This window comes from Oncorhynchus nerka, unplaced genomic scaffold, assembly GCF_034236695.1.
Source record: "Oncorhynchus nerka isolate Pitt River unplaced genomic scaffold, Oner_Uvic_2.0 unplaced_scaffold_1346, whole genome shotgun sequence".
Classification (NCBI taxonomy): domain Eukaryota; kingdom Metazoa; phylum Chordata; class Actinopteri; order Salmoniformes; family Salmonidae; genus Oncorhynchus; species Oncorhynchus nerka.
This window is the reverse complement of record NW_027039999.1, coordinates 66730-82039: the sequence shown is the minus strand read 5'-3', so window position 1 is coordinate 82039 and position 15310 is coordinate 66730. Positions and strand designations below refer to the sequence as shown.

Here is a 15310-nt window from a genome sequence, read left to right as displayed (position 1 = left end):
CATATTCCATGCCTGCAGTGATTACATCAAGCTTGTGATTCTACTAACTTGTTGAATTCATTTGCAGTTTGTCTTGGTTGTGTTTGGGATGTTTTTCCTAATAGAAACTGAATGGTGAATAATGTCCTGTCATTTTGGAGTCACTTCACTTGTATTGTCAGTAAGAATAGAAGATGTTTCTGAACACTTCTACATTCATGTGGATGCTACCATAATTATGAATTAATCGTGAATGATGATGAATGAGAAAGTTAGAGGTACAAACATCATACCCCCTCTGGTATTGGTAATGGTGAGAGGTTAGCATGTTTTGTTGTAGCCTCTGTTATTGGTAATGGTGAGAGGTTAGTATGTTTTGTTGTAGCCTCTGTTATTGGTAATGGTGAGAGGTTAGTATGTTTTGTTGTTGTCTCTGTTATTGGTAATGGTGAGAGGTTAACATGTTTTGTTGTAGTCTCTGTTATTGGTAATGGTGAGAGGTTAGCATGTTTTGTTGTAGTCTCTGTTATTGGTAATAGTGAGAGGTTAGTATGTTTTGTTGTAGTCTCTGTTATTGGTAATGGTGAGAGGTTAACATGTTTTGTTGTAGCCTCTGTTATTGGTAATGGTGAGAGGTTAGCATGTTTTGTTGTAGTCTCTGTTATTGGTAATGGTGAGAGGTTAACATGTTTTGTTGTAGTCTCTGTTATTGGTAATGGTGAGAGGTTAGCATGTTTTGTTGTAGCCTCTTTAACTTTCTCACTCATTATTAGTCTAAATGGTGAAACAGATATGTATTAAAATACCCTCAAATAAAAGGTGACATTATATACTGTCACCTCATATGAAACATTTGATCTGAAATCCAAAATGCTGGAGTATAGAGACACATTTATTTACAGTGTAAGCAGGGAAAGCTAAGTGAAATATTTTAATACAACCTGTCTGTCATTGTATTTCTTCTGTGTTTCAGACTCACTGTCTGTAAACTCACAGACACATCCTGTAAAGTGTTGGCCTCAGCTCTGAGGTCAAACCCCTCACACCTGAGAGAGCTGGACCTGAGTAACAATGACCTGAAGGATTCAGGAGTGAAGCTGCTCTCTGCTGGACTGGGGAATCCCCACTGTAAACTGGAGACTCTGAGGTCAGTATTCCTGTAGTTGGTCAACAAGTGATAACTGTTCACTAGATCCACATGTGTTTACCAGACACACATAGTCCACACCATATGTGTTTGAGGTCAGTATAATATATATTGTGGACTGTATACTCAATACAATCTAAATCTGATACCTCACTGTCTAAATAGATATGGTGTGGACTGTATACTCAATACAATCTACATCTGATACCTCACTGTCTGTCTTCTGACTGATACTGATTTTTAAACTGGTCTGGTCAGTCTACTCACATATTTGTTAATATGCATCTTTCTATCTACAAGCAATACTTGGAAAATGTGTCATTTCTAGGCCTCTCTGGTCTGAGGCTAAACCCAACACGTTATTTGTGCACAGGTTACAGTGTAAGCAGAGAAAGCTAAGCGAAATATTTTAATACATCCTGTCTGTCATTGTATTTCTTCTGTGTTTCAGACTCACTGTCTGTAAACTCACAGACACATCCTGTAAAGAGTTGGCCTCAGTTCTCAGTTCAAACCCCTCACACCTGAGAGAGCTGGATCTGAGTAACAATGACCTGAAGGATTCAGGAGTGAAGCTGCTCTCTGCTGGACTGGGGAATCCCCACTGTAAACTGGAGACTCTGAGGTCAGTATTCCTGTAGTTGGTCAACAAGTGATAACTGTTCACCAGATCCACATGTGTTTACCAGACACACATAGTCCACACCATATGTGTTTGAGGTCAGTATAATATATATTGTGGACTGTATACTCAATACAATCTAAATCTGATAACTCACTGTCTAAATAGATATGGTGTGGACTGTATACTCAATACAATCTAAATCTGATACCTCACTGTCTAAATAGATATGGTGTGGACTGTATACTCAATACAATCTAAATCTGATACCTCACTGTCTAAATAGATATGGTGTGGACTGTATACTCAATACAATCTAAATCTGATACCTCACTGTCTAAATAGATATGGTGTGGACTGTATACTCAATACAATCTAAATCTGATACCTCACTGTCTAAATAGATATGGTGTGGACTGTATACTCAATACAATCTACATCTGATACCTCACTGTCTGTCTTCTGACTGATACTGCTTTTTAAACTGGTCTGGTCAGTCAACTCAAATATTTGTACTATAATGTTTCTATCTGCAGGCAATACTTTGATCATTTGTTATTTTTTATGATGATACACTATTTTATGAATATATATGGCAGGTTTCAGGACACTGATATATCTGAATATGTTGAAAACAATATACTGCCACTATTTTCACCACCAGAGAATATCAGTGTGATTTGAATATGATTTGACTCTTTGCAGGCTGTCAGGCTGTCTAGTCACAGAGGAAGGCTGTGCTTCTCTGGTCTCAGCTCTGGAGTCAAACCCCTCACACCTGAGAGAGCTGGACCTGAGCTACAATCACCCAGGAGACTCAGGAGTCAGACTGCTCTCTGCTGGACTGGAGAATCCACACTGCAGACTGGAGAAACTCAAGTATGTAGAGGGTTTATGTCAATGTTCATATCAGACATGTTGGACTTATCAGGCTGGTTAAGACAAACATTCTGACCCCCACTTAGGGCCTCATTATGAATGGTTAAGGTTTGGGAAACATGTCAATGGATATGGAGGGAAAGATGAAAAATTAAACAAGGTCTGAAAATAAAAGCTATTAATATATACTGTAACCCACCAATGAGAGAGGAAACATTCTGTTCTACCTCCTCTCCACCAATGAGAGAGGAAACATTCTGTTCTACCTCCTCTCCACCAATGAGAGAGGAAACATTCTGTTTATACCTCCTATCCACCAATGAGAGAGGAAACATTCTGTTTATACCTCCTCTCCACCAATGAGAGAGGAAACATTCTGTTCTACCTCCTCTCCACCAATGAGAGAGGTAACATTCTGTTCTACCTCCTCTCCACCAATGAGAGAGGAAACATTCTGTTCTACCTCCTCTCCACCAATGAGAGAGGAAACATTCTGTTTCTAAATCCTCTCCACCAATGAGAGCGGAAACATTCTGTTATACCTCCTCTCCACCAATGAGAGAGGAAACATTCTGTTCTACCTCCTCTCCACCAATGAGAGTTTATAACTCCTCTCCACCAAGGAAACATTCTGTTCTACCTCCTCTCCACCAATGAGAGGAAACATTCTGAGGAAACATTCTGTTTATAACTCCTCTCCACCAATGAGAGAGGAAACATTCTGTTATACCTCCTCTCCACCAATGAGAGAGGAAACATTCTGTTCTACCTCCTCTCCACCAATGAGAGAGGAAACATTATGTTTATAACTCCAATCCACCAATGAGAGAGGAACATTCTGTTTATACCTCCTCTCCACCAATGAGAGAGGAAACATTATGTTTATAACTCCTCTCTGCCAATGAGAGAGGAAACATTATGTTTATAACTCCTCTCCACCAATGAGAGAGGAAACATTCTGTTCTACCTCCTCTCCACCAATGAGAGAGGAAACATTATGTTTATAACTCCTCTCCACCAATGAGAGAGGAAACATTATGTTTATAACTCCTCTCCACCAATGAGAGAGGAAAAAATCTCCACCAATTTTTATTTTATTTTTATTTCACCTTTATTTAACCAGGTAGGCAAGCTGAGAACAAGTTCTCATTTACAATTACAATCTAAAAATCGCAAATGAAATGAAATAAATATGCCTGCTCTCAAGCTTATCCTTTTCTTAACAATCCTGTCGTCTCAGATTTTCAAAATATTTTGAACCAGAGAAAATCAATAATTTGTGTAAGAGTGGTGATAGCTAGCTTAGCATTTAGCGTTAGCATTTAGCACGCAACATATTCACAAAAACCAGCCAAGGAATCAAATAAAATAATTTACTTTTGAAGAACTTCAGATGTTTCAATGAGGAGACTCTCAGTTACATAGCAGATGTCCAGTTTTTCCTGAAAGATTCTTGTGTAGGACACATCGTTCCGTTTTGTTACTATGCATTTGGCTACCGAAACTAACCGAAAATTCAGTCACCTACACGTTGAACTTTTTTCCGAAATAACTCCATAATATCGACTGAAACATGGAAAACGTTGTTTGAATCAATCCTGAAGGTGGTTTGTCATATATCTCTCCATTGAAAGCCCAGTCCTTGAAGCCTGCTTTGTTCTCTGATTCGAATGGAAAAATACTGGGACCTGACTTTTGCGCACCAATTGCCACGCAGACACCAAGCGGGACACTTGGCAATTGTAGTCTCTTATGGTCAATCTTCCAATGATATGCCTACAAATACGTCACAATGCTGCAGAGACCTTGGGGAAACAAGATAAAGTGTCCGTTCATTCCTGTCGCATTCACAGCCATATAAGGCGATCATGGAAAACGTAGCCTCAGAAATCCTGTTCATTTCCTGGTCGGTCAAACATCTTGGTTTTGCCCGAAGCATTTGTTCTAGGGGACTCACAGTGAAAATCTTTGCAGTTCTGGAAACGTAAGAGTGTCTTCTTTCCAAAACTATCAATTCCAAGCATATTCGAGCATCTTTTCGTGACAAAATATTGCGCTTAAAACGGGCACGTCTTTTTATCCAAAAATGAAATACTGCCCCTATAGTACTAACTGGTTAAAGATGTTTATAAATAACCACGCTGCATTTTGGTCCTTCCCAGGAAGAAAGTCATTACATTCCCTCTCGCATGGAACCTCTTGTCTATAGATTTGGTCATCCCATTCCTCTTGATTTTGGTTTCCCTCTCCTCCTCATTTGGATATTTCAGTACTATTTGTTGAATCGGAACGATGGTCAATACTCCCACAATTCAATTGACCATTCAAGTTATCTTGTCCGTTATCTTGTCCGCATAGAATTCCCTTCCTGTCTCCCCACGCCTAGTTGATATCCTATTTGTACAAGATCACCGTCCTATCCTCCAGCACCTATTTAATATCCCTTCTTAATCTTGGGCGAACATGCCTCTCATGATTAAGTTTATTTTATTTACGGTATTGCACATTACCGCAGGTTTTTTTCGAACCTGCCAGTGTATATCGGTTATAAAAAAAACAGTGTATGTTGGTCATACAAAACCCTGTGGGAATAGCAAAGCTCCCATTATTGATCAATTCTACAAATTTTAGAACATCAAATCAAAGAACTTAAATCATTCCCCCCAGAATCGAGAATATAGGCTACTGACCTTGCCGCCGACTGGGAAAAGCACTGTTCGTTGGATCTAGTCACAGTCCCTGTCGGTCTGGGGTGTACACCGGCCTGGTCTTTTCCCTCAATTCAGAGGCCAGGTCTTAAATAACGGGACCCAACCCGCTCGTGCACGATTTTCGATGTACGACCTTCAGATGGCAGAGACGGGTATTTTAGATCCGGCTCGAAGGACCAATTGTTACAGGAATTAAATTCCTCTATGTTTTAATACCCAATTAAAATTAAACACTCTGTCAATTCCTAAGAATTTGTAAGACTCTGATTTGCATGAAATGGACAGAGACCAGTCTTAAAATCTATCAGCAGCGTTTATTCTCGAGAGTACTGAACATTTACATTACATTTAAGTCATTTAGCAGACGCTCTTATCCAGAGCGACTTACAAATTGGTGCTTTCACCTTATGACATCCAGTGGAACAGCCACTTTACAATAGTGCATCTAGGTCTTTTAAGGGGGAGGGGAGAAGGATTACTTTATCCTATCCTAGGTATTCCTTAAAGAGGTGGGGTTTCAGGTGTCTCCAGAAGGTGGTGATTGACTCCGCTGTCCTGGCGTCGTGAGGGAGTTTGTTCCACCATTGGGGGGCCAGAGCAGCGAACAGTTTTGACTGGGCTGAGCGGGAACTGTACTTCCTCAGTGGTAGGGAGGCGAGCAGGCCAGAGGTGGATGAACGCAGTGCCCTTGTTTGGGTGTAGGGCCTGATCAGAGCCTGGAGGTACTGAGGTGCCGTTCCCCTCACAGCTCCGTAGGCAAGCACCATGGTCTTGTAGCGGATGCGAGCTTCAACTGGAAGCCAGTGGAGAGAGCGGAGCAGCGGGGTGACGTGAGAGAACTTGGGAAGGTTGAACACCAGACGGGCTGCGGCGTTCTGGATGAGTTGTAGGGGTTTAATGGCACAGGCAGGGAGCCCAGCCAACAGCGAGTTGCAGTAATCCAGACGGGAGATGACAAGTGCCTGGATTAGGACCTGCGCCGCTTCCTGTGTGAGGCAGGGTCGTACTCTGCGGATGTTGTAGAGCATGAACCTACAGGAACGGGCCACCGCCTTGATGTTAGTTGAGAACGACAGGGTGTTGTCCAGGATCACGCCAAGGTTCTTAGCGCTCTGGGAGGAGGACACGATGGAGTTGTCAACCGTGATGGCGAAATCATGGAACGGGCAGTCCTTCCCCGGGAGGAAGAGCAGCTCCGTCTTGCCGAGGTTCAGCTTGAGGTGGTGATCCGTCATCCACACTGATATGTCTGCCAGACATGCAGAGATGCGATTCGCCACCTGGTCATCAGAGGGGGGAAAGGAGAAGATTAATTGTGTCATCTGCATAGCAATGATAGGAGAGACCATGTGAGGTTATGACAGAGCCAAGTGACTTGGTGTATAGCGAGAATAGGAGAGGGCCTAGAACAGAGCCCTGGGGGACACCAGTGGTGAGAGCGCGTGGTGAGGAGACAGATTCTCGCCACGCCACCTGGTAGGAGCGACCTGTCAGGTAGGACGCAATCCAAGCATGGGCCGCGTCGGAGATGCCCAACCCGGAGAGGGTGGAGAGGAGGATCTGATGCACTATTGTAAAGTGGCTGTTCCACTGGATGTCTTAAGGTGAAAGCACCAATTTGTAAGTCGCTCTGGATAAGAGCGTCTGCTAAATGACTTAAATGTTAATGTTAAATGTAAATGTTAAATGTTGATGGTTCACAGTATCGAAGGCAGCCGATAGGTCTAGAAGGATGAGAGCAGAGGAGAGAGAGTTAGCTTTAGCAGTGCGGAGCGCCTCCGTGATACAGAGAAGAGCAGTCTCAGTTGAATGACTAGTCTTGAAACCTGACTGATTTGGATCAAGAAGGTCATTCTGAGAGAGATAGCAGGAGAGCTGGCCAAGGACGGCACGTTCAAGAGTTTTGGAGAGAAAAGAAAGAAGGGATACTGGTCTGTAGTTGTTGACATCGGAGGGATCGAGTGTAGGTTTTTTCAGAAGGGGTGCAACTCTCGCTCTCTTGAAGATGGGAGGGACGTAACCAGCGGTCAGGGATGAGTTGATGAGCGAGGTGAGGTAAGGGAGAAGGTCACCGGAGATGGTCTGGAGAAGAGAGGAGGGGATAGGGTCAAGCGGGCAGGTTGTTGGGCGGCCGGCCGTCACAAGACGCGAGATGTCATCTGGGAGAGAGGGGAGAAAGAGGTCAGAGCACAGGGTAGGGCAGTGTGAGCAGAACCAGCGGTGTCGTTTGACTTAGCAACGAGGATCGGATGTCGTCGACCTTCTTTTCAAAATGGTTGACGAAGTCATCTGCAGAGAGGGAGGAGGGGGGAGGGGAGGAGGATTCAAGAGGGAGGAGAAGGTGGCAAAGAGCTTCCTAGGGTTAGAGGCAGATGCTTGGAATTTAGAGTGGTAGAAAGTGGCTTTAGCAGCAGAGACAGAGGAGGAAAATGTAGAGAGGAGGGAGTGAAAGGATGCCAGGTCCGCAGGGAGGCGAGTTTTCCTCCATTTCCGCTCGGCTGCCCGGAGCCCTGTTCTGTGAGCTCGCAATGAGTCGTCGAGCCACGGAGCGGGAGGGGAGGACCGAGCCGGCCTGGAGGATAGGGGACATAGAGAGTCAAAGGATGCAGAAAGGGAGGAGAGGAGGGTTGAGGAGGCAGAATCAGGAGATAGGTTGGAGAAGGTTTGAGCAGAGGGAAGAGATGATAGGATGGAAGAGGAGAGAGTAGCGGGGGAGAGAGAGCGAAGGTTGGGACGGCGCGATACCATCCGAGTAGGGGCAGTGTGGGAAGTGTTGGATGAGAGCGAGAGGGAAAAGGATACAAGGTAGTGGTCGGAGACTTGGAGGGGAGTTGCAATGAGGTTAGTGGAAGAACAGCATCTAGTAAAGATGAGGTCGAGCGTATTGCCTGCCTTGTGAGTAGGGGGAAGGTGAGAGGGTGAGGTCAAAAGAGGAGAGGAGTGGAAAGAAGGAGGCAGAGAGGAATGAGTCAAAGGTAGACGTGGGGAGGTTAAAGTCGCCCAGAACTGTGAGAGGTGAGCCGTCCTCAGGAAAGGAGCTTATCAAGGCATCAAGCTCATTGATGAACTCTCCGAGGGAACCTGGAGGGCGATAAATGATAAGGATGTTAAGCTTGAAAGGGCTGGTAACTGTGACAGCATGGAATTCAAAGGAGGCGATAGACAGATGGGTAAGGGGAGAAAGAGAGAATGACCACTTGGGAGAGATGAGGATCCGGTGCCACCACCCCGCTGACCAGAAGCTCTCGGGGTGTGCGAGAGCACGTGGGCGGACGAAGAGAGAGCAGTAGGAGTAGCGGTGTTGTCTGTGGTGATCCATGTTTCCGTCAGTGCCAAGAAGTCGAGGGACTGGAGGGAGGCATAGGCTGAGATGAACTCTGCCTTGTTGGCCGCAGATCGGCAGTTCCAGAGGCTACCGGAGACCTGGAACTCCACGTGGGTCGTGCGCGCTGGGACCACCAGATTAGGGTGGCCGCGGCCATGCGGTGTGGAGCGTTTGCCTGATACCTTACCTGATACCTGGATTGGAGGTTTTGATTCAGTCAAGGAGGGCTTATGGATGTGGTCAGATGGGTCCAGATTTGACTACACTAACTGGAACATTGGTGAGCCCAATAACGCTGGAGAAGGAGAGGACTGTCTGCAGATGAACGCTGCAAGTGAGAAGTTCTGGTTCGACGTGCCCTGTGAGTGGAAGTTTAGATCTCTCTGTTCCAGAAGAATTTAGGCTAGGAAATGACCCAGCCACTTCAACTCTCACCTCCAGGGGTCAACAGTCTACTTCACCTCTCACCTCCAGGGGTCAACAGTCTACTTCACCTCTCACCTCCAGGGGTCAACAGTCTACTTCAACTCTCACCTCCAGGGGTAAACAGTCTACTTCACCTCTCACCTCCAGGGGTCAACAGTCTACTTCACCTCTCACCTCCAGGGGTCAACAGTCTACTTCACCTCTCACCTCCAGGGGTCAACAGTCTACTTCAACTCTCACCTCCAGGGGTCAACAGTCTACTTCACCTCTCACCTCCAGAGGTCAACAGTCTACTTCACCTCTCACCTCCAGGGGTCAACAGTCTACTTCACCTCTCACCTCCAGGGGTCAACAGTCTACTTCACCTCTCACCTCCAGGGGTCAACAGTCTACTTCACCTCTCACCTCCAGGGGTCAACAGTCTACACTTCAATACTCAAACCAAGATCTGTCACTCACTGCAGATCACCATGACCTAAACTTGTGATGAAACTGTGTGATGTTGCTAATCCTGCTTTTGAAATTAAAGATAAATGACTGAATAGTTTTTCTTCATTTCCTATTGCTTAACTAGTTGGCATGGCACATCAGTTAGTCAATGGTAAGATATTATAAACTAGAATAAAGACAATCTCTCAATAACATGAACCTGCATCACTAAAAATAATTGATACATTTTTTTTATTTTACCAGGCAAGTCAGTTAAGAACAAATTCTTATTTTCAATGACGGCCTAGGAACAGTGGGTTAAAACTGCCTTGTTCAGGGGCAGAACGACAGATCAGACCTTGTCAGGTCGGGGATTTGAACTTGCAACCTTTTGGTTACTAGTCCAATGCTCTAACCACTGTTAATCTCTCAATAACATGAACCTGCATCACTAAAAATAATTGATACATGATAAAACCTTATCATACTGTTAATAATGATTAACACTCTTCCTAACAGACCATTTGTTTCTGAATGGTTTAGATGCAGGAAATTCCAGTTATATAACTATTAACATGAATTATCAGCTTTTTAAAATAATTTATTAATGCATTTTTTATGGTTTAGTAATTATGCATACAATTAATAAATACTTAGTAGATATTCAATGAATTATTTATTTATTCAGGTTAACTAATGCATTAACTAATGTACCATTATTGTAAAGTGTTACCGTTCCCTGTCTTTCATATCTGAGGCTAAATCCATGAGAGAGAGAGAGAGAGATTATATTTCTCCCTAGAATGAAGGACTGAAGATGCTCTGAGATTAAACAGGGAATGTGTCGAGAGAGAGAGAGAGAGAGAGAGAGAGAGAGAGAGAGCTATTCTATTTCTCCCCTGAATGAAGGACTGAAGATTAAAAAGCAGATTAGAAAGAAAAGGCGGAGTCACAGGGACGGAGACACAACAATAAGATAGAGAGAGTCAATCACACAACAATAAGATAGAGAGAGACCCTCACACAACAATAAGATAGGGAGAGACCCTCACACAACAATAAGATAGGGAGAGACCCTCACACAACAATAAGATAGGGAGAGTCCCTCACACAACAATAAGATAGAGTCCTCACACAACAATAAGGAGAGTCCCTCACACAACAATAAGATAGAGAGAGACCCTCACACAACAATAAGATAGGGAGAGTCCCTCACACAACAATAAGATAGAGAGAGACCCTCACACAACAATAAGATAGGGAGAGACCCTCACACAACAATAAGATAGGGAGAGACCCTTACACAACAATAAGATAGGGAGAGTCCCTCACACAACAATAAGATAGGGAGAGTCCCTCACACAACAATAAGATAGAGAGAGACCTGGGACTGGGAAGTTCTCCGTGTCCCAGGCAAGGTCTCCCCCATGGTATCAGACCTATGGTTTCATACAATCACATGGTATCAGACCTATGGTATCAGACCTATGGTTTCATACAGTCACATGGTATCAGACCTATGGTTTCATACAATCACATGGTATCAGACCTATGGTTTCATACAATCACATGGTATCAGACCTATGGTATCAGACCTATGGATTCATACCATCACATGGTATCAGACCTATGGTATCAGACCTATGGTTTCATATAATCACATGGTATCAGACCTATGGTTTCATACCATCACATGGTATCAGACCTATGGATTCATACAATCACATGGTATGAGACCTATGGTTTCATACCATCACATGGTATCAGACCTATGGATTCATACAATCACATGGTATCAGACCTATGGTTTCATACAATCACATGGTATCAGACCTATGGTTTCATACAATCACATGGTATCAGACCTATGGTTTCATACCATCACATGGTATCAGACCTATGGTTTCATACAATCACATGGTATCAGTCCTATGGTTTCATACAATCACATGGTATCAGACCTATGGTTTCATACAATCACATGGTATCAGTCCTATGGTTTCATACAATCACATGGTATCAGACCTATGGATTCATACAATCACATGGTATCAGACCTATGGTTTCATACCATCACATGGTATCAGACCTATGGATTCATACAATCACATGGTATCAGACCTATGGATTCATACAATCACATGGTATCAGACCTATGGATTCATACAATCACATGGTATCAGACCTATGGATTCATACAATCACATGGTATCAGACCGATGGTATCAGACCTATGGATTCAGACAATCACATGGTATCAGACCTATGGTTTCATACCATCACATGGTATCAGACCTATGGTTTCAGGACTGTAACATTCTAATAATTTATTAAAACACATTTCCTTATCAATCCACCCTTAAATAACTAGATGATACATCCTGAAACTAATATCCTACAAGGAAACATAACAAATAATCCTAATTAATACAAGGGAATATAATGTACATCAGATATTCATGACTGTTATCGGTCTAAATCCCATTGTAACACTTCCGTTAGGATTTGTATTACAAGCTTCATAACAATACGGTCTCATCCCTCCAAAATAACAGTCTCATCCAACACTGGCTCCTCATAGCTGAAAGAAACGGAATCCTCTGCCGGCCCTTGAAGCTCAAACTCGTCATCACACAGACCAGCGCTCGAAATCGGTACCCCATTAATAAAGTAGTGTAGACTACAGTAGACTACATAGACCTCTTTTACCCATTAATAACGTAGTGTAGACTACAGTAGGCTACATAGACCTGTTTTACCCATTAATAAAGTTGTGTAGACTACAGTAGGCTACATAGACCTGTTTTACCCATTAATAAAGTAGTGTAGACTACAGTAGGCTACATAGACCTGTTTTACCCATGAATAAACTAGTGCAGACTACAGTAGGCTACATAGACCTGTTTTACCCATTAATAAAGTAGTGTAGACTACATAGACCTGTTCTACCCATTAATAAAGTAGTGTAGACTACAGTAGGCTACATAGACCTGTTTTACCCATTAATAAAGTAGTGCAGACTACAGTAGGCTACATAGACCTGTTTTACCCATTAATAAAGTAGTGTAGACTACAGTAGGATACATAGACCTGTTTTACCCATTAATAAAGTAGTGTAGACTACATAGCCCTGTTCTACCCATTAATAAAGTAGTGTAGACTACAGTAGGCTACATAGACCTGTTTTACCCATTAATAAAGTAGTGTAGACTACAGTAGGCTACATAGACCTGTTTTACCCATTAATAAAGTAGTGTAGACTACATAGACCTGTTCTACCCATTAATAAAGTAGTGTAGACTACAGTAGGCTACATAGACCTGTTTTACCCATTAATAAAGTAGTGCAGACTACAGTAGTCTACATAGACCTGTTTTACCCATTAATAAAGTAGTGTAGACTACAGTAGTATACATAGACCTGTTTCACCCATTAATAAAGTAGTGTAGACTACAGTAGGCTACAAAGACCTGTTTTACCCATTAATAAAGTAGTGTAGACTACATAGACCTGTTCTACCCATTAATAAAGTAGTGTAGACTACAGTAGGCTACATAGACCTGTTTTACCCATTAATAAAGTAGTGTAGACTACATAGACCTGTTCTACCCATTAATAAAGTAGTGTAGACTACAGTAGGCTACATAGACCTGTTTAACCCATTAATAAAGTAGTGTAGACTACAGTAGTCTACATAGACCTGTTTTACCCATTAATAAAGTAGTGTAGACTACAGTAGGCTACATAGACCTGTTTTACCCATTAATAAAGTAGTGTAGACTACAGTAGGCTACATAGACCTGTTTTACCCATTAATAAAGTAGTGTAGACTACAGTAGGCTACATAGACCTGTATTACCCCATTAATAAAGTAGTGTAGACTACAGTAGGCTACATAGACCTGTTTTACCCATTAATAAAGTAGTGTAGACTACAGTAGGCTACATAGACCTGTTTTACCCCATTAATAAAGTAGTGTAGACTACAGTAGGCTACATAGACCGGTTTTACCCCATTAATAAAGTAGTGTAGACTACAGTAGGCTACATAGACCTGTTTTACCCATTAATAAAGTAGTGTAGACTACAGTAGGCTACATAGACCTGTTTTACCCATTAATAAAGTAGTGTAGACTACAGTAGGATACATAGACCTGTTTTACCCATTAATAAAGTAGTGTAGACTACATAGCCCTGTTCTACCCATTAATAAAGTAGTGTAGACTACAGTAGGCTACATAGACCTGTTTTACCCATTAATAAAGTAGTGTAGACTACAGTAGGCTACATAGACCTGTTTTACCCATTAATAAAGTAGTGTAGACTACATAGACCTGTTCTACCCATTAATAAAGTAGTGTAGACTACAGTAGGCTACATAGACCTGTTTTACCCATTAATAAAGTAGTGCAGACTACAGTAGTCTACATAGACCTGTTTTACCCATTAATAAAGTAGTGTAGACTACAGTAGTATACATAGACCTGTTTCACCCATTAATAAAGTAGTGTAGACTACAGTAGGCTACAAAGACCTGTTTTACCCATTAATAAAGTAGTGTAGACTACATAGACCTGTATTACCCCATTAATAAAGTAGTGTAGACTACAGTAGGCTACATAGACCTGTTTTACCCATTAATAAAGTAGTGTAGACTACATAGACCTGTTCTACCCATTAATAAAGTAGTGTAGACTACAGTAGGCTACATAGACCTGTTTAACCCATTAATAAAGTAGTGTAGACTACAGTAGTCTACATAGACCTGTTTTACCCATTAATAAAGTAGTGTAGACTACAGTAGGCTATATAGACCTGTTTTACCCATTAATAAAGTAGTGTAGACTACAGTAGGCTACATAGACCTGTTTTACCCATTAATAAAGTAGTGTAGACTACAGTAGGCTACATAGACCTGTATTACCCCATTAATAAAGTAGTGTAGACTACAGTAGGCTACATAGACCTGTTTTACCCATTAATAAAGTAGTGTAGACTACAGTAGGCTACATAGACCTGTTTTACCCCATTAATAAAGTAGTGTAGACTACAGTAGGCTACATAGACCGGTTTTACCCCATTAATAAAGTAGTGTAGACTACAGTAGGCTACATAGACCTGTTTTACCCATTAATAAAGTAGTGTAGACTACAGTAGGCTACATAGACCTGTTTTAACCATTAATAAAGTAGTGTAGACTACAGTAGGCTACATAGACCTGTTTTACCCCATTAATAAAGTAGTGTAGACTACAGTAGGCTACATAGACCTGTTTTACCCATTAATAAAGTAGTGTAGACTACAGTAGGCTACATAGACCTGTTTTACCCATTAATAAAGTAGTCTAGACTACAGTAGGCTACATAGACCTGTTTTACCCCATTAATAAAGTAGTGTAGACTACAGTAGCCTACATAGACCTGTTTTACCCATTAATAAAGTAGTGTAGACTACAGTAGGCTACATAGACCTGTTTTACCCATTGATAAAGTAGTGCAGACTACAGTAGGCTACATAGACCTGTTTTACCCATTAATAAAGTAGTGTAGACTACATAGACCTGTTTTACCCCATTAATAAAGTAGTGTAGACTACAGTAGGCTACATAGACCTGTTTTACCCATTGATAAAGTAGTGCAGACTACAGTAGGCTACATAGACCTGTTTTACCCATTAATAAAGTAGTGTAGACTACAGTAGGCTACATAGACCTGTTTTACCCATTAATAAAGTAGTGTAGACTACAGTAGGCTGCATAGACCTGTTTTACCCATTAATAAAGTAGTGTAGACT

General features: G+C 42.0%; 1 protein-coding gene across 5 annotated transcripts in view; it reads left to right on the top strand.

Annotated features, from left to right (window-relative positions):
- Nucleotides 1–15310, top strand: part of LOC135568893 (NACHT, LRR and PYD domains-containing protein 12-like) — a 97397-nt gene that overhangs the window by 47156 nt on the left and 34931 nt on the right. For all 5 annotated transcript variants that reach the window (XM_065015677.1, XM_065015676.1, XM_065015675.1 and 2 more), the window contains 3 exons: nucleotides 953–1126; nucleotides 1578–1751; nucleotides 2454–2627. In XM_065015677.1, the coding sequence (XP_064871749.1) occupies nucleotides 953–1126; nucleotides 1578–1751; nucleotides 2454–2627 (522 nt within the window). The remainder of the gene's footprint in view (nucleotides 1–952; nucleotides 1127–1577; nucleotides 1752–2453; nucleotides 2628–15310) is intronic.